The following is a 26,385-nucleotide window of genomic DNA, read 5'->3' on the forward strand; positions in this document are numbered from 1 at the left end:
CAGAAAACAACTGTCCATAGTGTTTTCAGTACAGTGGGTTCTTTTTAAGATTTTTTGCTGTGGCCTTTCATTCCAAATAGACTTTTCCACCCACTGTATGTTTGAAATCAATGTAAAACCAGAGTTTACTACTAGCTTTCTTTTTTTTTAAAGAAGGAATTTATAGATTAAGCTAGGCTTAGTGACCAACACTTACCCGTGGTCATGAATGAAGGATAAGTTCTTTTGAATTTCTATGAGACTGTTCTAGACTTTTATAACGTGCTACTGGTAATAACTATGATAACTGTACAGAATGGCACCTTACGTTTTTAGGTAAACATGAGTAATATTTTAACTAATTTTTCTCCATGAAGGTAGTTGTTAGTAGAACAGGAAGGAAGTTGAAAGTTTTGTCTTGGTAGCTTATTTTCACAGATCGCTCGGGTCAGTCTTAGGCTGTAATCAAAAATTGCTTGTGTATACTGATAAGGCAAAAGGGCTGTGATGAAAAATTATTTTTGATAGCATATATAAAAGATCATTTTCTTTTGGTTATGTAAAAGAAAAGCTTATTTTTGTAGGGAAGGTAGGAGATGGGTAGAAACCATCAATAATTAATTAGTAAACTTCAGGTTGCCTTTTAATAAAGAATTAATGACTTTGTAACTGACTTAAATTTCCGTTGATTAAATTTGGTGATGTGGGTATCCATGTGTATAATGCCTGATTTTTCTTAATTTGCAGATCACGAAGACTATGACCCACAAACTGTGAGGCTGGGAAGTAGATATAGTCATGTTCAAGAAGTCCAAGAACGGCTTAACTTCCTTAGGTTTGTTTTAAATTATCAGTGTTGCTCTCTTTAAGACCCAGATAAGGAATGCTTAGTTAATGTGCTGTATGGTTAGGTCTTTGTTAGGTGATCTTTTTCCCTGCCATCTCGTATTTTCCCACGTGGAAATGATTACCTGAAAGTCCCAAGGACATTTCCCTATGTGCTTATTATTAAATACTTTAAAATTATTGGCTGATTTTTAACTCTTTGCAATATTTGCAATATTTGAACACATTTTAAGCTTTTGTATATACTTGTCCTTCATGTTTCTTTATGCTAGAAATAGGTTTATTTTTAGAGAATAAATTTCCATACTTTGACACAACCAGCTAGAGAATTGTATTGACCTTAATGGTATCCTAGTCAGTAGGGAAATGGAGTCAAAAGGCTGCTGGCCCAGCACCTCGAAAGAGTGGTTTGCATCCAGTGGTGTCTTGTTCATCCTAGCAGTGGCTGACAAAGGCCATCTGAATGAATAACATTATTCTGATGGGGATGAAGAAAAGAGGTTTATTCCCTTGAGCCAAAGCTAAATGTAGTCCATGGCTGAATTTGAATTTGCTCAGGGATAATTAGCCTTTAATGATCATACACTTAACAGATTTGAAATTGTTAAAAAGTTTTGTTGATGAGGGGTTTCTTGTGAATTCAGAAACCGCAGGCTGCAGAAGTGCTTATTCAGTTTCTAAGTGTGCTAAGAGAGATGCCCAGATTGTCAGTGCTTTGGGAAATCTGTTGCGTTTATTATTTTGATACATTAGGGAATTTTCTCCTAAGCTCAGTTAATTAGGGACTTGTTTATTGAACTGTGTGCTTATTTACTGGAAAACATTTACATAAATAGTTACATAATGATTGTAACTTGAGGAAAAACTGTAGCCACCAAATTTCAAGAAATTCAGCATTGGTTTAAAGTGAAATGTTTTTTCTGTGTGTGTTTTGATTTTCAACCACCTGGATAGAAGGACCTGCCTCCCCAGATTGAGAATCACTTCCATAGTGAGTCATCGTTATTGATGGGTTTGTGTTGTATCCCATAGGTTTCCTAGAACAGAAAAATGGTTATGAGTCCTACTGTATTCAAGTTTGGAATCAGAGGACCTATTCTGCTCCTTGCTTTGTTAGTACCTGACTTCATGACTTGTAGCAAAACACACTCAAGGGAAGAGAACCTCACGTTACTTACAATATACTTGGCCTGTGTTAAACAGTTTACACTTAATCCTCAGAGCAATGCGGAAGGCAGGTATTATCCCCATTTGATTCATAAAAAAATGGAGATTGACATGGCTTAATAGCTGCTTTGATATCTGGAAGCCCATACATAATGGCATTGCACTGCTCGACTGGATCTGTCTGACTTCAGGGTCGGTGCTCTTTATATTAGACCAGTGATTTTTGGAAATCTGTCTTGGAGCCTTAGGGCTTCTAAGGAGCTTCCTCCAAGATTTCTGAACAAGCGGTGGAGATTTGATCCCCATTTCTTCTTTCTTTCCTCCTCTTCCCAACAACTAGGGCAGCCCTGCTTTTATATATCAGACTTGAGAATAGAATTCTTGCTTTAAGAAAGTTTTCTGCTTGTTGTACTTTAAAAAAAACAAACAAAAAACTTTGAAAACAAATTCATGTTACCACACAGGACATTGCAGATCATATCTGTAAGTTAGAAGTAGCAGGGTTAGGTAAGACAAGGTGCTAGATACCTTCTTTAAGCTCACCAGTGCTTTTAAAATATCAAAGACCCTAGAGTTGAGATCCCAAAATGCTTTGAGATAATGAGAGAACCTATTCCCACGAAATACATGCACCTTACTTTATAACTGGGCAGGGAATCATCATTATGTGAGCTAAAAATTATGTGCTACTCAGAATAAAGCGTCTCGTTTCCTTTACTTCATCGATAGGGCAGTCAGGGTGGGTGGAGGAATGCTGAAAGAAATCTAAAGCTATGATAGAAGAGACTGCCACTGTCCCAAAATTCACCTTCATTGTCTTAATAACCAGTAGTCACAATACTAAAAAGACCCTAGAGAGCATCACTGAATAATTGATAAGCATTCTGTTAGATACTGACATAAAAAGTTTAAATCATACGTAGGTTATTCTGTTTAATGTGGCGAGGTACTGAGTGATGCATCTTAGACCATCAGGAAGCATTAAAACTTAAGTAGTTTTGACCTAGAATTCGTTAATGAAATGGTTATCTGTGAAAGTCACTTGGGAACTACCTCATTTTCCAATAATGGCATATTAGCAGAATGGTAAAAGTCAAACAACCCGTTAAATATAGTTGTTTTTTTTTTAATTTTTAACGTTTTATTTATTTTTGAGACAGAGAGAGACAGAGCATGAACAGGGGAGGGTGAGAGAGAGAGAGGGAGACACAGAATCTGAAACAGGCTCCAGGCTCTGAGCTGTCAGCACAGAGCCCGATGCGGGGCTCAAACTCACGGACTGAGAGATCATGACCTGAGCCGAAGTCGGACGCTTAACCGACTGAGCCACCCAGGCGCCCCCCCCATTAAATATAGTTTTGAAATGGCTGGATTCAAAGACCAAACTGTTTAAGTTCAGGAAACAAATACTTAATTCAGTTTAAGTTCAATCACCTCACAGAGTTCCTGGCACATTTTAGGTGCCCAGTATGTGCTTGTTAAATGAATGAATGAATACCTAAGGGTTTTTTACTACAAGATGAAAGTTGAGGAATAAGTAAGATTAAGATGTCAATAAGAATTGACATCTTTTTATCTGTAATTAAGGCGTAATTACGATAGATGGATTATTTCTACATATACTGCTAGATTGCCTTTCAGGATAAAAATTATGTAGATCTAATTGCTAATTTTCTATGTTTTTCCAAGATTTTTATTGAAGGATGGCCAACTGTGGCTATGTGCTCCTCAGGCAAAACAAATATGGAAGTGCTTAGCAGAGAATGCAGTTTACCTTTGTGATCGTGAAGCCTGTTTTAAGTGGTATTCCAAGTTGATGGGAGATGAACCAGACTTGGATCCTGATATTAATAAAGACTTCTTTGAAAGTAACGTGCTTCAGCTTGATCCTTCCCTATTAACTGAAAACGGAATGAAATGTTTTGAGCGATTCTTCAAAGCTGTGAATTGTCGAGAAGGAAAACTAGTAGCAAAAAGGAGGGCATATATGATGGATGATTTGGAGTTAATAGGATTAGACTACCTTTGGAGGGTAAGTGAAAAGTAGGAACTTTGTCAACATTCTTTCTGATGAAATATTTCAAATAGAGAAGGAGTCACAAGTTTGCATGTAAATTACGTATATATGCTGATCTGATGCTTGTCTAGAAGGTAGTGGTAGTTCACTTTTGTCTTATTGTATCATTTGTCATTAGGTTTTTTCTTCTCTCTCTCCCTTCCCCTCCCCTGTTTTGTCACTGATAATCCTTTTTGTCTTGGCTTAGAGTCTGATCATTCCAGGTGTATTTAGAAATATACTTACCATATAGATTTTTCATTCCCCTGCCCCCCATAGAAGTCATTGTTCTTCCTTTTGTTTCATTCAGTGTAGATCCTGTTTCTTCTCCTTCATTGTTTTGTTTTGTTTTTTAACGTTTATTTGTTTTTGAGACAGAGCATGAACGGGGGAGGGGCAGAGAGAGAGGGAGACACAGAATTGGAAGCAGGCTCCACGCTCTGAGCCATCAGCCCAGAGCCTGTTGCGGGGTTCGAATTCCCGGACCGTGAGATCGTGACCTGAGCCAAAGTAGGACGCTTAACCGACTGAGCCACCCAGGCGCCCCTCCTTCATTGTTAATTTTACATTATTATACATGCAATGCTAAAATAGAGGACAGAAGAGAAGACTATTTAGAATGGGTTACAAATATATACTTTATTGGCACAGTTTTAACTTGTGATGTTTTTAAACACCCGAGGGAATGAAATATTACTGTCTTATTTTTCCACCGTTGTATTTTTTTTTTATTAAAACATTTTTAAATGTTTATTTTTGAGACTGAGACAGAGCCTGAATTGGGGGGGGGGGGGGGGGGGCGGACAGAGAGTAAGTGAGAGACAGAATCTGAAGCAGGCTCCAGGCTCTGAGCTGTCAGCACAGAGCTGGACGCAGGGCTTGAACCCACGAACCATAAGATCATGACTTGAGCCAGAGTCGGACACTCAACCAACTGAGCCACCCAGGCGCTCCTCCACCGTTTTAGTATTAAAATATATATGTGCTTGAGATAAAATGGATGCAACATCATATTAGTTTCAGGTGCACAGCATAATGATCTGATATTTGTATATATTGTGAAATGATCACCACAATAAATCTAGTTAACAATCATCACCACAAGTCATTACAGATTTTTTTCTTGTGATGAAAACATTGAAAATTTAGTCTCCTAGCAACGTTCAAGTATGCAGTACAGTATTAACTGTAGCCACTGTGTTGTACATTACATCCTCAGTATTTATTTTATAAATGGAAGTTTGTACCTTTTGACCACTTTCACCCATTTTGTCTATTCCCCGCCTCTGGCAACCGCCAGTGTGTTCTGAGTTGTTTATTTGTTTTTAGATACCACATACACATGAGATCATGCAGTATTTGTCTTTCTCTGAACTTTTTTCACTTAGCACAATGTCCTCAATGTCTCTCCATGTTGTGCCAATATAGTATTAGTATGTTATTTTTACTTTTAAAAATCTGACTTGTTCATAGCAGTTTATATTGGGTTTTGGATATATTTTTCTGCAAACTGTAGACTCTTTACTGTGTCATTTGATTTTTCAGACTTTAAGTGGGTTTCAATATTTTTAAACAGCCAGAACCTTTTTTAAAGGTAAAAATTTATAGGGGCGCCTGGGTGGCTCAGTTAGTTGAGCATCCTTCTTCAGCTCAGGTCATGATCTCATGGCTCGTGAGTTTGAGCCCTACATCGGGCTCTGTGCTGACAGCTCAGAGCCTGGAGCCTGCTACAGATTCTGTGTCTCCCTCCTTTTCTCTCTCTGCCCTTCTCCCGCTCACACTCTTTATCTCTCTCAAAAATAATGAACGTTAAAAAAAATTTAAATAAAAATATATACAGTACTCCAAAATGTAAAACTGGTTGGACAAGGGAGAGCCAGTTTTTTTGTTTCTGTTTTTTGTTTTTCTCTGCTCATTCTCCCTGAGAATTCTCCCTCATTCACACTTTGTTTCTTTTTAACTAATTTTCACACTCTTTTCTTTTTAACTAATTTTTAACATATCTTTTATTTCCTTTTAACTAATTTGAATTCCTCCTTCAGTCTCACAACTTGGTTACCAAGTTGATTTGCAGGGTTCACTAATACTACTCAAAGCATATTTTATTCTTAGTAAAATGTGTCTTCCATTCTTAAATTGCTTTAGTCAAAGACTTGAGTTTTGCATTTTATTACTCTTTTCAGTCTCTTAATTTTACTTGACTTACTTGATTATCAAAGTAAATATACCCTTAAATTATGGAATACTGTATTGAAAATAATGGTTTTTCATGGGTATGAAATATCCATATTTCAATGGATATGGTTTGAATTGAAATGTCCACCTAAAATATGTCATGAAAGTTGTTTACACTTGAATCTTTTTGAACCTAGGTGGTGATTCAAAGTAATGATGATATTGCCAGCAGAGCTATAGATCTACTTAAAGAGATATATACAAACCTTGGTCCAAGGCTGCAGGTCAATCAGGTGAGGATTTACATTCACTAAAACGTCCACAAATTAGAGTTCTAGTTAACGAACTCTTTTGCTTATAAGAATTTTTTGAATTCTGAATTAACTAAGTTATTTGTTTCAACTCTGATTATACCTACAATATTTGTCTGTATTATCATTCCACAAAATGCTGTTTAGACAACATGAATCTTGATTACTTCAAGTGATTATTTTGTGTATATTTATGGCATGAGATATCAACTGAATTTCTTTTGATTTTACTACCTACTTTGAAGCTCATTCTTTATCTAATTTATACTTGTTAACTTACGTAACTCTGGCTTCCTTTGACAAAATGTGGTGTGTTTTATTATCAGTGTAGACATTGGTTAAATATGGCAATTAAAGTATCTTGGACTGTCTTTATTTGGCCCATTATTTGTAGGTGGTGATCCATGAAGACTTCATTCAGTCTTGCTTTGATCGTTTGAAAGCATCTTATGACACGTTGTGTGTTTTGGATGGTGACAAAGACAGTATTAATTGTGCAAGGCAAGAAGCTGTTCGAATGGTTCGAGTGTTAACTGTGTTAAGGGAATATATAAATGAATGTGACAGTGATTATCACGAGGAAAGAACAATTCTACCTATGTCAAGGTTTGTGAATAACTGATCTACTAATTAATTACTTGGTATTTTTCCTAGAATCTATTTTTTGTTGTTGTTGGTAGGGCATTAAGTCTAGTTTTCTCCATCTATTTATTTATTGCCGTTCACTTTATTGCCTGTTAGGTAAGTCTTGTCAAGGATATTTTGCAGTTGGAAGTATTTCGATGCTCTTCATTTATACGGTTAAAAATAATTGCATAGTCAGATTGGAGAATTAACTGGAAATAACTCTTAAAAGCTGCTTTTGACAGATAGCTGATATGTCAAGAAATACTTCCAAATGATGTACTGGTATTTCTGTTAAAGTCTCACCGTTGAGTAATTCAAATAGTATTTATAATTTAGAGATGTTTATAGAATGAATGCCATCAGTATTTATTTTAAAAGAGTTCTCTTTGTTGACCATGAAACTATATTAAGTTGCCTCTTGAATGTGAATTTTAGTTTTTCTGTCTTATCTATAAGAAGATATTATCAACAAATATTCGGCGTCTAAATTTTGATATTAATAATTTTTCACGAAATATTTACATCTTTGCATTTTTGTTAATATTCTCAAGCTAAAGTATCTTTCACATTTAAAAATAGTCTTAGTGAGTTGCATTTTCATGGCATTACATAGAATATTGTTAACTCAGGTCTCTGATTTAATTTCTTAAAACTAGACCTCATTTTCTGCAACCATAGGTACAAGAATAACAATGAGATAGGATTGTTGTATTTTTAAAGATTGCTTAAAATATTTATAATTAGAGGGCAGTAGGGGCACCTGGATGGCTCAGTCGGTTGAGTGTTCAACTCTTGATTATAAATTTTTATTTTCAAGATCCTAAAAATACGTATCCTTTAACTCACTTTTTCTTGTTTAATAAGAAGATAGGAAATCCTGCTGATGAGGGTGATTTTTTTTTTCTTTTCTTCCCCCCAGAGCTTTCCGTGGTAAACACCTCTCTTTTATAGTTCGATTTCCAAACCAGGGCAGACAAGTTGATGACTTGGATGTATGGTCTCATACAAATGATACGATCGGTTCAGTACGACGATACATTCTCAATCGTATTAAAGCCAATGTTGCCCATACAAAAATTGAGCTCTTTGTGGGTGGTGAACTGATAGATCCTGCAGATGACAGAAAGTTAATTGGACAATTAAACTTAAAAGATAAATCAGTAAGTATCTACAGTTGCCAACCTTTTCAAGAAAGTCAAACCTGAGACTGTTTTTCATTTCACTAGTTAATATTTCATTCGACATGTTATGTGTGAGGCTCTATATTAGTTATTTGGATTACAACCCTACATAAGACTGGCATTATGGTACTTACAATATAGTAGAAGAACGGATTTCTAAAAACAAAACTATTTAAGTGGTTATTAGGCAACACCTATAAATTGAATTTCTAGAAGTATAGCCCGTAGGGGTTTTTTTGTTGGTACGTTACTGACTTCTGTTTTGCATATTTTTCCTGGTTTTTGATAATAACTTAGTGTATTATTTTCAGCTAATTACAGCCAAACTTACACAAATAAGTTCCAATATGCCTTCAAGCCCTGATAGCTCTTCTGATTCCTCAACTGGATCTCCTGGAAACCATGGGAATCATTACAGTGATGGTCCCAATCCAGAAGTGGAAAGCTGTTTGCCTGGGGTGGTGAGTAGATGGTTTTGAGTTACTGTATGCAAGGCATTATGCGAGGTTCTTTGAGAATAAAGAAATAAGGTTTGACCTTGTATCAACCACCTGCTCCCTGCCCCCCATGCAGTGGAAAATTCACGTATAACTTCAAAACTCCCCCAAAACTTAACTATTCATAGCCTAGTGCTGACTGGAGGCCTTACCAGCAACATGAACAGTTGATGAACATGTTATTTCATATGTTACAGGTATTGTTTATTGTGTTTTCACTGTTTTATACTGAATGTATTATATACTGTATTTTTACAATAAGCTACAGAAAAGAAAATGTTAAAATCATAAAGAGAAAACATTTACTGTACTTCTGGGAAAAAAATCTGTGTAAGTGAACCTGTGCAGTTTAAACCCATGTTGTTCAAGGGCTCTAGCTATATACAGAATAGTTCTTTTTTGTTGAGAAGCTTAGTTTAATGAAGCAAAATATCAAAGAACTGTATAGTTAACCATCAGCTTCAGAATAGATCTCCCCCCCCACCCCACTCATGGTTGCGCTCTCAAAATTAAGTAAACCTTAAAAAAAAAAAATTTCCCTTTAGATACAATAATATGTTTACATAAAATTATCTATTATACAGCGTAATTATAACTGTTGAATGTATAAACTTAGAAAACTACCACTGTATTTTGTATTTGTACCACAGAAATGAACCCTTTCTTCACAACTGTTTCTGTAGGAAAATGTCTATAATCTTTCTCAAGTCAGTTACATATCTCGTATGTTGTTAAAGAAACCCTGATTCCTCTCTTACTTCCCCTCCCCAAGAAAATTTTAATGGCTATGGTGATAACCAGCCACTCCAGTGTCAGAAGAATTGGCCCCCTACAACAATTGAATTAGGAATTTATTAGCAGGCATGACAGCCTTTTGTATGTATAGAGTCTAACTTGTAGGCATGAGAGAAATAATGTAACAAAATAGTAAAAGAGCTGTCACACAGAAATTACCGAAGATGGCTTGGGTAATATATTCAGTCTGCATTGTGAAGGATTTATACAGGTGGGAAGATGGGTAAGGCAGGCCTTTTTAGAGAGTAGAAATGAAATAAACAAAACTGGAAATTAATTTATTTGGGGGTTCTTTTATTGGGGGACGTATAATTTATAGGTCAATATTTTGTGTATTGTGTATTCTAGATTATGTCACTACATCCCAGATACATCTCTTTCCTTTGGCAAGTTGCAGACTTAGGTAGCAGCCTAAATATGCCGCCTCTTAGAGATGGAGCAAGAGTACTTATGAAACTTATGCCGCCAGGTAAGAATTTTTTTTTATATGTATAATGTTCGTGAAGTACATGCTGGACAATAATGTGGTATATTAATAAATTCTGTTTCTAGATGGAACATACTTTGTGGTATAGAATACCATGTCGGGAAATGGCAAAATACAGCCCACTGCCTGCTTTTGTACGGCCCAGGAGCCAAGGATGGTTTTTACATTTTTAAATAGGTGGGGGGAGAAAATTAAGAGAATACCATTTTATAGCTTATGTAAATTGTATGAAATTTACATTTTAGTGTCCTAAACAAACTTTTATCAGTGTACAGCCATGCCCATTCACTTATATACTATCTGTGGCTGCTTTTGTTTTAAAACCATAGAGCTCTGTAGTTGTGGCCAACATGCTATGGCCTGCAAAGCCTTAAATATTTACTGTCTGGCTCTTTACAGAAAAAACGTGCTGACCTCTGCACCGTACTATGGGCCATGTGTCCTCTGTGGCACTGCTCCGTTTTTATTCCTTAGAGACAACCACTTTAACGTGCAACTCTTTTCTTGTATATGGATATTGCTATTATGTCTATAAATCTCTTAAACTGTATGTATCAATTTTGGATACCTACTGAGTTTTTTACGGAGATGAAAACTTTATTCTCACATCCTCCCCATTTTTGCTTGAATTCTTATCTAAAATTGACACTAAAGGAGCACCTGGCTGGCTCATTTGAGAGAATATGCAACTCTTGATCTCAGGGTCACGTGGTTGAGTCCACCACTAACTGGGACATTAAAATGTAGATTTACATTTGGTGAAAAGTAGTTTGCCTGGATTACTGACAACTTTGTTCTGGATTTAATGATTTCCCCTTTTCGTTTTCTTAATTTTCTATACACCTATCACTAGTTCATCCCACATATCTTCTAGTAACTTCTCAAAATACGTTCCCATTATTATTTGCATTATATAATCTGTTAGGTTTCACTATTTTCTAGAGCTTTTCCTCTTCCTCCTCCTCCTCCTCCTCCTCCTCCTCCTCCTCCTCCTCCTCCTCCTCCTCCTCCTCCTCCTCATATCTGGTGGTTTCTTTCTATGGCAGGATCCCTATTCTCAGGTTCCTATATCTTGGGCCTTTCTTGATTTTTTTTCTTATTTTTTTTTTCTCCCCTCCCCCATGAATGTCTTCTTCACCCTGCTTGGGCTGTAATATCCTAGACTAGGCAGCCCTGTCACATAGAGTTTAAATAGCACGAGTAAAAATAATTAGTGTCTTCAGAGATAACTTGAACAGCCCACCAGATAGTTGAGTATGGCTGAAGACTGCCTCAAGAGTCTTCATAAAAGACATGGGAACAATAACAATTGATGACTTGATAGTGCTGAGATTATAATAAAGATGGAAGTGGAGTTCAGAGACAGATGAGCTACCATTAAAGTGGGCACAGAACAAAGTAAAGCCTGCCAAGAGTCATGAAAGGCTGGGAGTGTACCGGGGAAGGTGCTCACTTTTCATTTTCCTAAAAAGTTAAAAGGGCTTCGTCCTGCACAGCTGCCAGGCCAAGGGGTTTTTGGTTAGTTGGGTTTGGGTTTGGTTGTTCTTAAAAGTTACACTTCTCCTGCTATACTGGCTCCCATTGTCTGGGAGAAATCACGTATGAGCAAGCTCACCTTTCACATCATACTGACACCCTTTTGTTTGCCATTTGAATGTGAGCTAATTGGGGTTTTAGAAAGAAGTGTTACAACTTAACAGACTGTACTTATTACCCTGAAAGCTATTACTGGTAGATACATTATTGTATTCTGTTCCCTGCTTGTCTCTTCTTTTTGTAGAGTCCCTTTTTCCTATTAAAAACTTTTTCTGGGGCCTCTTGGTGGCTCAGTTGGTTAAGCATCCAACTTCAGCTCAGGTCACTATCTCACAGTTAGTGAGTTCAAGCCCCGCATTAGATTCTCTGCTGTCCACGCACAGCCCACTTCAGATCCTCTGTCCCCCTCTATCTTTGCCCCTCCCTCCCCTCAAAAATAAACATTAAAGGGGTACCTGGTTGGCTCAGTTGGTTAAGCTTCTGAATTTGGCTCAGGTCGTGGTCTCAGCATTCATGAGTTCAAGCCCCGCGTCGGGCTCTGTGCTGACAGCTCAGAGCCTGGAGCCTGCTTCCGATTCTGTGCCTCCTCCTCTCTCTGCCTCTGCCCCTCCCCCACTCATACTCTTGTTTCTCTCTCAGAACATTGAAAAAAAAATTCTTAATAAATAAAATAAGTATTTAAAAAACCGGTTATTCTTATTGAAATAACTTCAAACTTACAAAGAATAGTACAATCTTCCCTTCCCCAGATTCAATAGTTGTTAACATTTTGCTATAGTTGTTACATCTCTCTCTCTCATCTGCATCAGAGATTGATGATCTCCTTTGGAGAACAAGTTGTAGATACCGTATCTTTTTATCCCTGAATACGTATTGCTTTCTTTTTTTTTTTTTTTTTTAAATACTTATTAATTTTTGAGATAGAGAGAGACAGAGCATGAACAGGGGAGGGCCAGAGAGAGAGGGAGACACAGAATTGGAAACAGGCTCCAGGCTCTGAGCTGTCAGCAGAGAGCCCGACGTGGGGCTCGAACTCACGGACCGTGAGATCATGACCTGAGCCGAAGTCGGACGCTTAACCGACTGAGCCACCCAGGCGCCCCGTATTGCTTTCTAAGAACAAGGACATTCTCTTAATACTACCACAGTATCAGAAAATATATAGCATTGATAATTTATTATAATTTACAGACCTTACACACATTTTCCCAATAATGAACCTTACAACAGTGTTTTCTGGTTGAGGGTCCAATTTAGGTTCTTATATTGCATCATTCGTTGGTATCTTTAATCTGGAGCAGTTTCTCAGTCTTTGTCTTTTATGACTTAGACGGTTTTGAAAAGCATGGATCAGTGGTGTTGAATGTGTTTGTTTGGGGTTTTGTCTGTTTCCTGATGGTTATATACAGGTTGTACATTTTGTCAGTACCACTTATGTGATGCTCTGTCTTTCTAAGAGCATTCTATCAGGAGGCACATGTCCATTTGTCCTTTATTGGTGACATTATCCAAGATCACTTAATTGATACCTGTCAGGTTTCTCCAATGTAAAGTTATTTTTCCTGTTTTTGGAGAGATGTTTTGAGACCCTGTAACTTTTTCCTCATCAGACTTTTACTTGTTTTACCATTCTTTGTGATGATTGCCTGAATGGGTTCTTCCTGTGATGGTTACAACATGGTGATTTCGTTTTACTTGATCTTTCTTTCTTCGTTTATTGGTTGGCAAAGTAGAACCCCATTTGTTGTGTTTTATATGTATATATAACCCTGTTGGGTTATAGCTATTATAATCATAACTGATTTTGATGTTCAGTTGTCCCAGATGTGGTCATTGGATGGACCTAATGCCTTGTTATATAGCCTCATCATTATTTGAGTATGTTATTACTTTCTGGTAAAAGATGTTTGCAGCTCATCTAGTACTTTATCCTAGCCCTGTAGTCAGCCATTTCTCCTTTCAGTGATGATAGAGGATATTTAGGAACAAAATCTGAGAACTAAATTGGGTTTAATACTGGGGTATCTTGTTTCTAGGCCTTTTCATTAAATTGAGGAAGTTAATGCACATCTCTATCAGTTTCTGTGTCTGTCTCTATTAGGAAAAAACACGGGTTCATACTGGTCCTACTCCAGCTTCTTGGTCTCTCGCCATTTCATATTTGTATCTGTCTCTACATTTCTGAGCTGTTTTCTTCCCATTTTCATCAATTTGTTGTTGGGATGGGGCATGGCTTATGTATGCAGACTTCAGCAACTTTGGTTTGGTCTTTGATTCATCTCTACTTTCCCAACTACCTATTGTTTTCATATTCTTAGCTTTTCTAGGATTCAGTGGGCGCATTAACTTACTAAGTACCCTCTTCCCCTCACAAGTGCTTCCTGGTTCATCGAAGCCAGATTATCTGTCTTCCATCTCCTCTATACCTTCAATGATTTGATTTGTTCGTATCTTTCTAATGTTTCTTCATCTCCTATTTGTATGTCCTTTTGATATTGTATATTTTGTAATCATTCTCTTTGTGGTGTGGTTTGTGGATTCATTGCTGATAAAAACAGTTCAATAATTGTACCAGGTAATTGTTAAAACTGCTTTGTGTTACCATTATCTCCTTTTTCTAAAGCAAACATCATGTTGACATTTCCTGTCTTGTTTTCTGATTCCTATGGGACATAATCAGTTCAAGTATTTAGGTTCTTAACTAAAGCTTCTCTCAACCATTTAATTTAATCCTTAACCCTTACCTGTTGTATTATTTAGGATTTGTATTGTCTTATTTACTAGTGTTTGAGTAACAGTTACTGTTGCTTTATGTATGCAGAGTCATCCTTCACAGCGTACTTGAAAACACCCTAGAATCTCTGATCTCATGATTTGCGCATAATGCCACCACAGAGTGAGCTCTTGCCAGTAGCTCAAGCAAGAGTGCTTTTTTCATATTTCAAAGTATAGTACCTAAATTTGAAAAGGCCAGTAGACCTTTCCATATTCATATTACAGTAGACAAATCAGGCTTTGGACACAGATGGACTTGAGTTCAAGTTCTGATTCAAGTTGCTATTCCATGCCTTCAACATGTTTTCTTTGTCTTTCAAAACTTCCTTATTTATGTAACTGGGCTAATAACTATTTCATGGGATTACAAGGATTACATGAGTGGCATATGGAAAACCTATTGCCTAATGACTGATACTTAATGAGTATTCAACAAAATGTTAAACTCACTGTGACTATGGTTGCTACATGCACATAAACACCTGCTTGTGCACGTGCTCTCCTTCCTTTAAGAAAGGACGCAGATAATCATTTAGTGTTTGTACACACTTGCTGCATATATTTTAAAGGGGGAGAACACCAAGATGGAATTAATAGCTTTTTTCCAAGCCATCAACTTTACCTCTCTTCGTTCATTCTGAATCTGCCTGAAGTCAGGTGCCTCCGGTATGGGTTGCTGTTAAACTTAGAATGTTCTCCAGTCTTCTCTGTGTAGGTAATTTAATCTCTTGTAATTTAGACTGTACTCAGGAGTTCCTGTGTCCTTTCCCTACATGCACCAGGAAAACAGATTCTTCCTTCATACTGGGTGGTCAAAATGTACACAGCTTTACGAAGCACAATGAGTTGCTTTTCCTATTCAGTGCTTCCTTTTTCCCACTAGTTTGGTCTAATTAATATCTTAAAATATGTTGGAATCCATTGTAAGCACTTCATATTTATTAGCTCATTGAAACCTCACAACATCCCTATGAAGCTATTAACTATTTTTAATCTATATTTTAAAGATGGGGAAACCGAGACCCAGCTATTAAGTTACTTGACTAGGGACACGTAGCTTAAACGACAGTTCTAGGTTTCACATGCAGGCGGTTGGCATTTATACTGTTATAACTCTGTGTTACTGTGCGTTTTCTATACATTTTAATAATCCACTGCAACATATAATTGATTAGGTTTAGGTATCTTTTTGAAAGACAAGGGAATAAACTAAAATCTTAACTATATCTGGATGACAGGATTGTGGATGGTTTAAATTTTTCTCCGTTTTCCATGTTGTGTGAAATGAGCTTTGCATATCATTGGGCATCTGAGATCATTTAGATTGAAGAATGCTATAGTTGGAATAGCCACTAATGATCATTTGGTTTACATAGCACAGGTGAATAACATAATGCAACATTAAATGATTTGCTTAGTATTCACTGCTTTTTCTTAGTTTGTATTTCCTCCTACTCCCTTTTGCCTTCATCCTTCACTCAATATTTTTAAACCAAGCAAGACATTCTCATACAGCATATGAATTTGTTTTTTAGAAAGCAACTTGATGATATATGCAGAGGTCTTGGGCGTTGGTGATTCTGCTTGCAGGATTTATTCCTGATGAAATAAATAATTGCAAGATTTAGCTGCTAGGATCTTGAGTGTTTAAAAATATATATATTGGAAACAACCTAAATGCCTAATAATATGCAACTGGTAAAATGACACAATGTCATTTTACTCACCAGTTAAAATAATACAGGGGAAGGGGCACCTGGGTGGCTCAGTCAGTTAAGCTTCCAACTCCTGATCTCGGCTCAGGTCATGATCTCACAGTTTGTGGGTTCGAGCCCTGCATCGGGCTCTGCACTAACAATGCAGAGCCTTCTTGGGATTTCCCCTCCCCTCCCCCTCCCCCTCCCCCTCCCCTCCCTCTCCCCTCCTCCCTCTCCCCCTCCCCTCCTCCCTCTCCCCTCCTCCCTCTCCCCCTCCCCTCCTCCCTCTCCCTCTCCCTCCCTCCCTCTCTCCCTCTCTCTCCCTCTCTCCCCCTCTCCCTCTCTCCCCCTCCCTCTCTCCCCCTCTCCCTCCCCCTCTCTCCCTCCCCCTCTCTCCCCCCCTCTCTCCCCCCCTCTCTCCCTCTCTCCCTTCCCTGCTCACACTTGCTTGCTCACTCTCTGTCACCAAATAACTAAATAATAATTTTTTAAAATAAATCTTTAAAAATAATACAGGGGATGACTATTTAATGACCTGAGAAACTATTCACAGATGTTTGATGATAAGTTAATATTTTAGGTACATTATATGTCAGTATCTCTTCAGAAAAGGGAAGACCATCAATTGTAAAACAAACTGAAGATTTTTTTTGGTAAGGTATTTATTTCTAGGCTATGGAAATTATAGTAATATATCTTTATTCTTCAAAAAAGCTTTTAATTTTTTTAAAGCAATCTTACTTACCAAGTGGTGTTTTAATCATAGCGCATTTAATTACTTGGGAGATAATTTGATCAACAGAGTACTTCTTAGCAAACCGTAAGAGACTCTTAATGATAGAGAACAAACTGAGTGTTGATGGAGGGAGGTGGGTGAGGGGTGGGTTCAATGGGTGATGGGCATTAAGATGGACACTTGTTGGGATGAGCACTGGATGTTGTATGTAAGTGATAAATCACTAAATTCTGCTCTTGAAACCAATATTACACTGTATGTTAACTAGAATTTATATAAAAATTTGCAAACAGTAAAGTACGTTCTAAAGTTGATGGACTATTCTTAAGTGTGAATGTTTGGTAGCCAATGCCAAATTGTATCATGGTATTTTTTTTTTAACTGTCTTTTCACTATGATTTAAAAGAAACTTGTATTTTAATACCATGAAGGGAAAAAAAAAACAAAAAACTGTGCTTGCTTTGAGGTTAACATTAATCATTACAGGTTTCTCCTGCTACTCCAAAGTAGAGTGTTCCTATGAAAACTTTTATAAGCCAAAACTGGTATAAAGCAAAGAGGCATTTACCATTTATGTGGAAAAATGTTTGAGTGTTCCCAGTTAACCTCTTAGGCTTTTCTGATACCTAAGGGCACATCTTGTTTTAACAGATGCACAAATTAAGAAAGAGCATAGATGCTCACTCACAGAGGCAGCTCGAAGCTCTGGCGGCTTGATGCTGAGATGCTGAATGTAGTTCCCAGGGAAGGAGCTTGGCGTGGCCACTCTCGCTGCTCAGGGCTGTATGCTGCCTCTTTAACAGTTCTCTGCAGAATAAACACTGAGTGCTATTTTTGCTTTTTGCCTCTTTTCATAAAGGTGAAGTTGTGTTAGGTGGAGGGTCCCTATGTTCCTTTTTTTTTTTTTTCTTCCCATCTTTCCTGTTAAAGTTCAGTTTCTAAGGTAACCACTAAGCCCCTTTCAGGAAAATAAACCAGTTAGCGCCTAGTGTCATAAAGGTTAATAATAGAGAAGTTGGAAGGAAGGGCTTCTCATTTTTAATCTTGTTCTTTTCAATAAGAATTACTTCCTTTTGAAGTGTACTGTATTTTTTAGGTTTCCACTGGCTGAAGAGGCATGTTGATTTGAGATCTTTTAGTGGAGACTGCCTCATGTTTGGGTTGACTGATTAGAGAGTCCTGGTTCATTGTAATGTTTATTATTATTATTTTTTAATCCAGATCTGGCTATTTCTTGAGAAGTATGAGCCTGTAATTCAATGAATTGATTGTTATGCCATATTAAAGTAGTCTTCAAAATATCAAAAGTGAAGTACTATGAATGCATGAATTATGTTTTTAGACCATATCTCCTGTTTTCTTACAGATAGCACAACAATAGAAAAATTAAGAGCTATTTGTTTAGACCATGCCAAACTTGGAGAAAGCAGCCTTAGTCCATCTCTTGACTCGCTTTTCTTTGGTCCTTCAGCCTCACAAGTGCTATACCTAACAGAGGTTAGTTTTTTCCCTTTTGAATTTACTTCATGTTCTTTGAACTTGGCCTTTTACATGGTATTGTGAAGAACATGGATACAATTTATAATGAAAAATTTTTCAAATGGTCAAGAATTTCTTCACAATGATAATAGGGAAAATAGAAATTACCTTTTTAAACCCTTTTAATATAGTTCTTTTCTTTTTCCAGGTAGTCTATGCCTTGTTAATGCCTGCTGGTGCACCTCTGGCTGATGATTCCTCTGATTTTCAGTTTCACTTCTTAAAAAGTGGTGGCCTACCCCTTGTCCTGAGCATGCTAACCAGAAATAACTTCCTACCAAATGCAGATATGGAAACTCGAAGGGGTGCTTACCTCAATGCTCTTAAAATAGCCAAACTGTTGCTAACTGCCATTGGCTATGGCCACGTTCGAGCTGTGGCAGAAGCTTGTCAGCCAGGTGTAGAAGGCGTGAATCCCATGACATCGGTAATAGACTTTTTAAAAATGTCTTATTTATAGTAATAGTAATTTTTAAAGTTTGAGTTCAGAGGTGATTCAGAATGTTTCAAGTTCCTTTCCAGTGGTACCCTATTTTAAAGCTTTTCGTCTATTAAATGATATTTGTATTGAAAGTGAAAGTGCTTTTTACTGACTATCCTCTAATTTTAAGAGTACAATTCCTCCCTGTTCCTTTAAACTTTGTTTGACTTTCAGCTATTTTAAACCTGATAAAAACTGCATATGAATCTCTTATTAATTTGTAGCTAGCAGATATATGAAGATACAGTTGGTAATAAGAAAGTTGTAATTGACTTAGCCTGTGGCCAGCCTCTCTTCCCATCTTGATAGGCTTTACCTTCAGATCTGAACTTATTCTTAATCTGTCTTTGCCTTGGTGGTATCCTTGCTCCACTTCATTCTGACTAAAATTTGAGGTCTTCTGTATTCATCATAAGTGGCCAAAGAAGATAAAACCTTCAGGAATGTAGATTGTTTCTTTTGTAAATGGCTTAGGTCTTAATCAGGGAATTGGAATATTGATTAGATCTGTAATATGATAAATCTGTGATACCGAATAATATATATCGTGAAAATAGCATTTATAATTGTTTTAGGTGTGATAATGATATTGTGGTTATGTTTTAAAGGAAGTGCCCCTCCCTTTTTGTTTTTAATAATTGCTGAGGAGCACCTGGGTGGCTCAGTCCATTGAGCTTCTGACTCTTGACTTTGGCTCATGAACCATGAGATCATGAAATCCAGCCTGGTGTTGGGCTCTGTGCTGAGCATGGAGTGTGCTTGGAATTCTCTCTCCCTCTCTCTCTCTGCCCCTCCCCTACTCATTCTCTCTCAAAATAAACATTTAAAAAAAGTAATTGCTGAGGGGCGCCTGGGTGGCTCAGTCGGTTAAGCGTCCGACTTCAGCTCAGGTCACGATCTCGCGGTCCGTGAGTTCGAGCCCCGCGTCGGGCTCTGGGCTGATGGCTCAGAGCCTGGAGCCTGCTTCCGATTCTGTGTCTCCTTCTCTCCGCCCCTCCCCCGTTCATGCTCTGTCTCTCTCTGTCTCAAAAATAAAACGTTAAAAAAAAATTAAAAAAAAAAAGTAATTGCTGATATATTACAGATGAAACTATATGATATCCAGGATTTGCTTCAAAATAATTCTGGTGTTGGAGGGATTGGAAAGTGAGAGGGAGTGGTTAGATAAAACACTCTTGGTCCTTCTTTCATAATTATCAAAGCTGGGCTGTGGGTATGTGAGAGTTTATAATACTGTTCTCTCCCCTCTTGTATATGTAAGAAGTTTTCCTTTAAAACAGTAAAGAAAAACAAATGGCCTAAGTTTATATTGTGTTTTAGGGTCCCATGTTGGTTGGGATAAAAAATAGTGCTTCTATATTAAGATAAACAGATTCAAACCATGGTCCTTGACACAGGTGCTTAATGAAGTACGCAGAAAGTGATTACACTTTCACTTTTCTCCCAAGATTTATTCAGAAAATATGCCACTGTAGATACAAAGGTTTGTAAATAATAGTCTCTAATCTCAAGGAACACACAGTTTATTAAGGAGCTAAAGGCAAACTTAGTAAAACAGACATGTCTTAAATACTAAGTATTTCCTACAACATAGAGAAAAGGAGTTAACTTGAAAGGCAGTCAGAATGGCCTGGCTAATAAGTACGAGTTTTTTTAATAGGTTTAAAAACTCGGTTATACTATTAAATAGAACAGTGGTACCTTTCATACATTGGTAATTTTATTCTGTTATGAAAATTCCTTAATATTTCTCATTTTCAAAGAAGACAAATGATGACCAGGGGAACTGGGAGCAGGGTCTCCCAGGAGCATGCACGTAGGAGACATGGAGTAATTTATTGAGCCTCTAGATAGGGTTGTGGAACCATCACTTCAGTTTATGTCTTACCTCTACAAGTTACGCTGAGCCCAGATGGAGAGACACAAGTTGAATTGAGCTAGAATGGGCGTTTGCAGAGGGACATGTAGCACTAAGTAGCACAAGAAAAAGTGGAAGCCCACATTGTCTGCAAGATGGACTTTTTGTGTAAGTCCCTGTGGTTCTCCAATGTGTATGTATATATGGAAGGGGGGTCATCTTGAGGGAGTGGTGATGGGTGGGAGCTCTGCACAACTTACTTCCAGGTAAAATGGTTATGTTTTTTCAGGTCAACCAAGTTACTCATGATCAAGCTGTGGTGCTACAAAGTGCCCTTCAGAGCATTCCTAATCCATCATCTGAATGCATGCTTAGAAATGTGTCAATTCGTCTTGCTCAGCAAATATCTGATGAGGTTAGTATTAAAGTTTTTAAGCTCTGAAATCCTGCAAGGTTTGTTTCTTCCCACTTTTGACCCTCTGTTTAATTAAGAAATAACCCTTATCACAATTTAGGGCTCAGTTTTCCTAGGCCCACTTTAGTCACTGTCTCACTCTAGAGTTCCCTTAATATGAATTTTATCTAATATCAATGTTAGTACTTTCCAGTTAGAATCCTCTTCATGTACAATAAACAGCATCCTTAAAGTATGTAATTCAATTTTGACAAATGCATGTATGTTTAAGTCCACCATCATTTCCATTACTCTGTATTCCCCTTTGCAGTCCTTCTTTCCTCTACTCCTTAACCCCAGGTAACCAGTCATCTTTTGTCAGTATAGAATAGTTTTCATTTTCTAGAATTTTGTGCAGTGTGTGTATTCTTTCATGTCTGGCTTCTTCCACTCCGCATAATGACATTGAGAATTGTCTGTGCTGTGTGGACCATTGATTAGTCCATTCCTCTTTACTGCTGTGAGTAGTATCCCATTGTGAGTATTCCACATTTGTACACTTGGCGAGGGACTTTTGGATAATTTCCCTGTTCTGGCTGTGAGTAAAGCTGCTGTGACCATTCTATACAGGTGTTTGTGTGGACTTGGTTTTCATTTTTCATGGGTTAAAAAAACGAGTATAATGATGTGGGTCATCTTTGTAGTCATTTTAAGATTCTTCTGAAAGTAGTATAGGGCCAGATAATTTCTCGTATTGCTGTTAAATGGGGGGGGGGGGGGGGAGGAAAGGACAAAAGAAGATTGGGAACCTAAAAATAATGGTACTGCTTTATAGCCATTCCTATCTCCTTTATAAGGAGAAGCATTTTTTCCTTGTTAATATCTTACTCTAATACTCTATCAAACAGTTTTTTATTATTTATTGTCTTGCAGGCTTCAAGATATATGCCTGATATTTGTGTAATTAGAGCTATTCAGAAAATTATCTGGGCATCAGGATGTGGGGCCCTACAGCTAGTATTTAGCCCAAATGAGGAAATCACTAAAATTTATGAGAAGGTAAGAATTACCTCAAAAATGTTTTCCTTTTAAATAAATGTTGTTTAATTGTGCACGAGGCCCAAATTATTACATCTGCTATCTTTAAAAATGCAATCATTTGCATCTTAATGGCTGAAAATTAGAGGGTAGCTATAGGTAAGATGAGAATACCGTAAAATTTTACTTTTGAAATAAAGTACTTCAGAATCCTGCCATGAGGCTGCTTTTTTAAAATAAGAAACCTTTTCTACTTCTCACTAAGGTGAGATACAATGATCTCGTGTTGAATGTGTTTTTTCCCATTCTCTCCATTCTTCTTTCATTTTTCTGTCCTAATGTCTCTGTCCTAAATATTCGTTTAGGTAACTGTCAGCTGTGGTATCCTGGTGCTTAAATATTTTTGATTCTCTTAAAGCCGTCAAAAGTAGAAAGTGTCAGCCAATTTAGGTATCATGTCTGACCTTCCCTTAGATTAAATTAAGCAAATTATTTACAGAAGCAAGTCTGTGTTTGACTCTTTGATTTCCTGTCCTATGTACCTTGCCTTTGATAACCACTATGCATATTTAGAAGAGGAAATTAAACTGTAGGAACTTCGCAGCTCGGTAGAGCTTCCTTGTTATGGCCAATGTAACCCTGTTTTTCCCAGGATATATGTTGGAGTCCTATAGCATCTGTCTGGTACAGTGCGTGGGCTAGTATTTGAATGTTTATTCTATTTTAGGCATGTAGTGTAATTACTACTTTTTGATAAAGTCAGATTAGAATTTAATAACTACCTACCGAAGCATATTTTAGATTGTAAAACCTTCCTGAATGATTGATTGGCCAAGACAGTTGCTTTCAAATAAAACGGCACTATACGTACACTACACTTTGGAACTAGTCCTACGTTCCTAACTCTGCAGTGCTAGAGTGGTTCTTGAGAAAGGAATGATTATTCAGAAGGTCCTGAGAAGCCTGAAGGACAAAAAAGCAAGTGTTATTCTCAGTGTCCTCCTTGGATGATGTAGAAAAATACTCCGTCCTTGGGATGTAGAAAAATACTGGAATTAGACTTCATTGTCTATTGTAGTCATTTCCATACTATTCTAAACTGGTCTCAAATTGCAGGTAAAGAGGCTGAGGCCAAATGGTTTAAGTGAGTCGGTAAGTTTTAAGCACTATCTTGAAGTTGTATGAGATTTTTCGTAAGTGCATCTCTAGGTAATTTGCCTCTGACCATAATTTTACAGACCAATGCAGGCAATGAGCCAGACTTGGAGGATGAACAGGTTTGCTGTGAAGCATTGGAAGTGATGACATTATGTTTTGCCTTGATTCCGACAGCCTTAGATGCTCTTAGTAAAGAAAAGGCTTGGCAGACATTCATTATTGACTTACTGTTGCACTGTCACAGCAAGTAAGTGTCTTTTTTAATTGTAAGAAACTTGATCTTTTGTTAAGCAGAAATGTATGCTGGCAGGATTTATCCCAGATATCAAATATTTATTGTCTCTACAGCATGGTAATGTTCAGGAAAATTTTGTTTAACTATGTTTTTGCCTGGACCTAAATTTGTTTGGTTTTAGTCTCGCAAAATGGCAACATTAAATCTCAGAGTACAATTAATTTTTCTCTAATTTCAGAATTTAGTCTTGCCTAAGTGAGGTACATATTTTAATCCTCTTTTAAAATCTGGTTTACAGGAATTTTTTTTTAATGTTTATTTTTGAGAGAGAGACAGAGCATGAGCAGGGGAGGGGCAGAGACAAAGGGAGACACAGAATCCGAAACAGGCTCAAGTCTCTGAGCTGTCAGCACAGAGCCGGACGTGGGGATCAAACTCCCCAACCAAGAGATCATGACCTGAGCCAAAGTCGAACACGCAACCGACTGAGTCACCCAGGTGCCCCTTGTTTATAGGATTTAAATTAAACAGGGGAGCCTGGGTGATTCAGGTGGTTAAGCGTCTGCTTCTTGATTTTGGCTCAGGTCATAATATCTTGGTTCATGGGCTCAAGCCCCCGCATTGGGCTCTGTACTGATAGTGCAAAGCCTGCTTGGGATTCTCTCTCTCTCTGCCCCTCCGCCACTCATGCTCTCCCCCTACATCTGTCTCTCAAAATAAATAAACTTTAAATCAATTAAATGGGACATTAACATTCTATTTTGGATACTTACATGCCAGGTTTGTTTAAGAGAAATTGTTGATTCAGTATGAAATTCACAAAGCAGGGTTATGGTAAGAACTTCTGCATTCTATACTGAGAATAAAGATGAACTTTATATAAAGCCCTCGTTTTCAGTTCAGGATCATTTAATCATTGACATAAACTTTGTTTCGGACTTCTTTTTGTGCAAGTCAGTTAGATTTGTAGAAAATACTGGTTTCCATCCTCTTGTGTCATTCTAATCCTGACTTTCATAAGGTGATTTTTTAAAGTCGAGCTCTAATTTGTGTCCCTGTTCTATGTAATTAATCTGTCTTGCATGCATTTTGTGAAAAGACCCAAAATGCTCACTTTTATTCTCTCAAATGCCATTCAGCAGTGACAGAAATCACTGATTAAATTAATGTAAAGTCAGAATAAACAGTTGCTGAAATAAAACCCAGTGATAAGACTTTTTAAAAAGTGCTCATTCCATAGGATGCTGTAACGTGAATTGAGAATGTCTACTATTTTAGAAGTTCCTTGGTAATTTCCTTGAAGACCTCTATTACAGCCTATTCCGAAAGTCCTTTGACAGGACCCCCCCCCCCCCCCAATAATACTGAGCTTGCTATCTGCTTGAGAAGACTTGATCATCATTGGACAGCGCTGTATGTTAAGAAAAATAGGTTGAGTGAATTTGGTTTTATTTAATAATGCATTGGGTGGAGGGAGGAGAGGAAAGATGATTGGCCAATTATAGTGAAGTCAAACCTAGAGGTAGCAAATTTTTCATTCTATGTTGAATTTTAAATCTGAAACTAAATTTGGAACTTATTTCACTTCCTTGGCTGCTAAGTATTAAGGAACTTGGTTTTGCAGGTTTTCTGCTCTCTATCCTTTATGAAAATTCCCCCTTATAGGAAATTAGAACCATTTCCCTCTTCCTCTCCCCCTCCTCAAAATTTCACACAGTGAAGTAAAGTTCTGTAGACAGCACTTCATCTCAGTTCTCCTCTGTCACTTTGTCTTCAACAACACAATAGGTCTTCTAGGGTCAAAATCTCTTTGAGCTTTAGGCATCTGATTTTCTGTAGTACTGGCTCTCATCTTGCCCTGAGTTTTCAATCATTTTATATATAGCTGAGTACTTACGGTAGGTTCAAAATCCCTTATTTCCAGTTTGTAAGAATTTGACAGCAAACCTGACTTGACCATAATTTTTTGGCATTACCTTTCTAAAATCTGAATCCCCAAACATATCTGGCTCCCAACAGTTTCAGTTATGGCATTGTGGACCTGCCTACATGAGGCTATTCTTCAGATCAAATTTATAGGTATACCAGTATACCTATATACAGTGCATTTCCCACATGTGTTTTCTCCCTTAATTCTGTAGCAACTCAGAAGTAGACTGCTGCTAAAGGGACTAAGGCTGAAGTTCTGTGACAGTGTCATACCTCTTGAGATCTAACTTTCTGCTACACAGTTGTATTCGGTGTAATCATAACCCATGAGCAAATTAATGTGAGCCCCTACTATGTGCTTGGCAATGAAAAGTCCAAAGTTAAATAAGATAGGCTCCTTGTACTCATGAAACTTTGAGACAGAAATTAGGTTCATAAAAGGCAAAGTACTCTGGGAATTAGAAGAGTAACAATTACTTTCTACCTAGAATGAGCAGAAGTAAAGGTTCTTTGCAGAACATAACGTGTGAGTCTTGGGTAAGACTTCTGCATACATACAAATTGAAGATGGGCATTGGCAGTGCTCCCCCTCAACCTCACTCCCCATTATGTTGTTTTTACTTCTGTATTGTTAGACTCCATATACTTTTCTACCTCCTCTATATTGCTTTCACCCTCATCTAAGCAGCCAGCACCCATTGCCTGCACAACCACAGTATCCTTAATCTTCCCACCCTAGTGCTGCACCACTAAAGTATTATTCTAATCTGGTGACCACACTTCAGACAGTATGATCTTTGCCAAGCATGATCATGTTTTCCTATTAAAGTCTTTCTATGCCTTTCCATTGCCTTTGAATAAAGTCTAAATATTTAAATTTGATTTATA

General features: G+C 37.4%; 1 protein-coding gene across 2 annotated transcripts in view; it reads left to right on the top strand.

Moving 5' to 3' along the window:
• The window catches only part of USP9X (ubiquitin specific peptidase 9 X-linked), a 131,894-nt gene that overhangs the window by 68,135 nt on the left and 37,374 nt on the right, over positions 1 to 26,385 (top strand). For both annotated transcript variants that reach the window (XM_058714409.1, XM_058714410.1), the window contains exons 15-26: positions 727 to 814; positions 3,682 to 4,024; positions 6,421 to 6,516; positions 6,929 to 7,140; positions 8,081 to 8,321; positions 8,654 to 8,803; positions 9,983 to 10,103; positions 18,232 to 18,362; positions 18,553 to 18,831; positions 21,033 to 21,158; positions 22,071 to 22,196; positions 23,414 to 23,580. In XM_058714409.1, the coding sequence (XP_058570392.1) occupies positions 727 to 814; positions 3,682 to 4,024; positions 6,421 to 6,516; positions 6,929 to 7,140; positions 8,081 to 8,321; positions 8,654 to 8,803; positions 9,983 to 10,103; positions 18,232 to 18,362; positions 18,553 to 18,831; positions 21,033 to 21,158; positions 22,071 to 22,196; positions 23,414 to 23,580 (2,080 nt within the window). The remainder of the gene's footprint in view (positions 1 to 726; positions 815 to 3,681; positions 4,025 to 6,420; positions 6,517 to 6,928; positions 7,141 to 8,080; positions 8,322 to 8,653; positions 8,804 to 9,982; positions 10,104 to 18,231; positions 18,363 to 18,552; positions 18,832 to 21,032; positions 21,159 to 22,070; positions 22,197 to 23,413; positions 23,581 to 26,385) is intronic.

Source organism: Neofelis nebulosa, chromosome X, assembly GCF_028018385.1.
Source record: "Neofelis nebulosa isolate mNeoNeb1 chromosome X, mNeoNeb1.pri, whole genome shotgun sequence".
Taxonomy (NCBI): domain Eukaryota; kingdom Metazoa; phylum Chordata; class Mammalia; order Carnivora; family Felidae; genus Neofelis; species Neofelis nebulosa.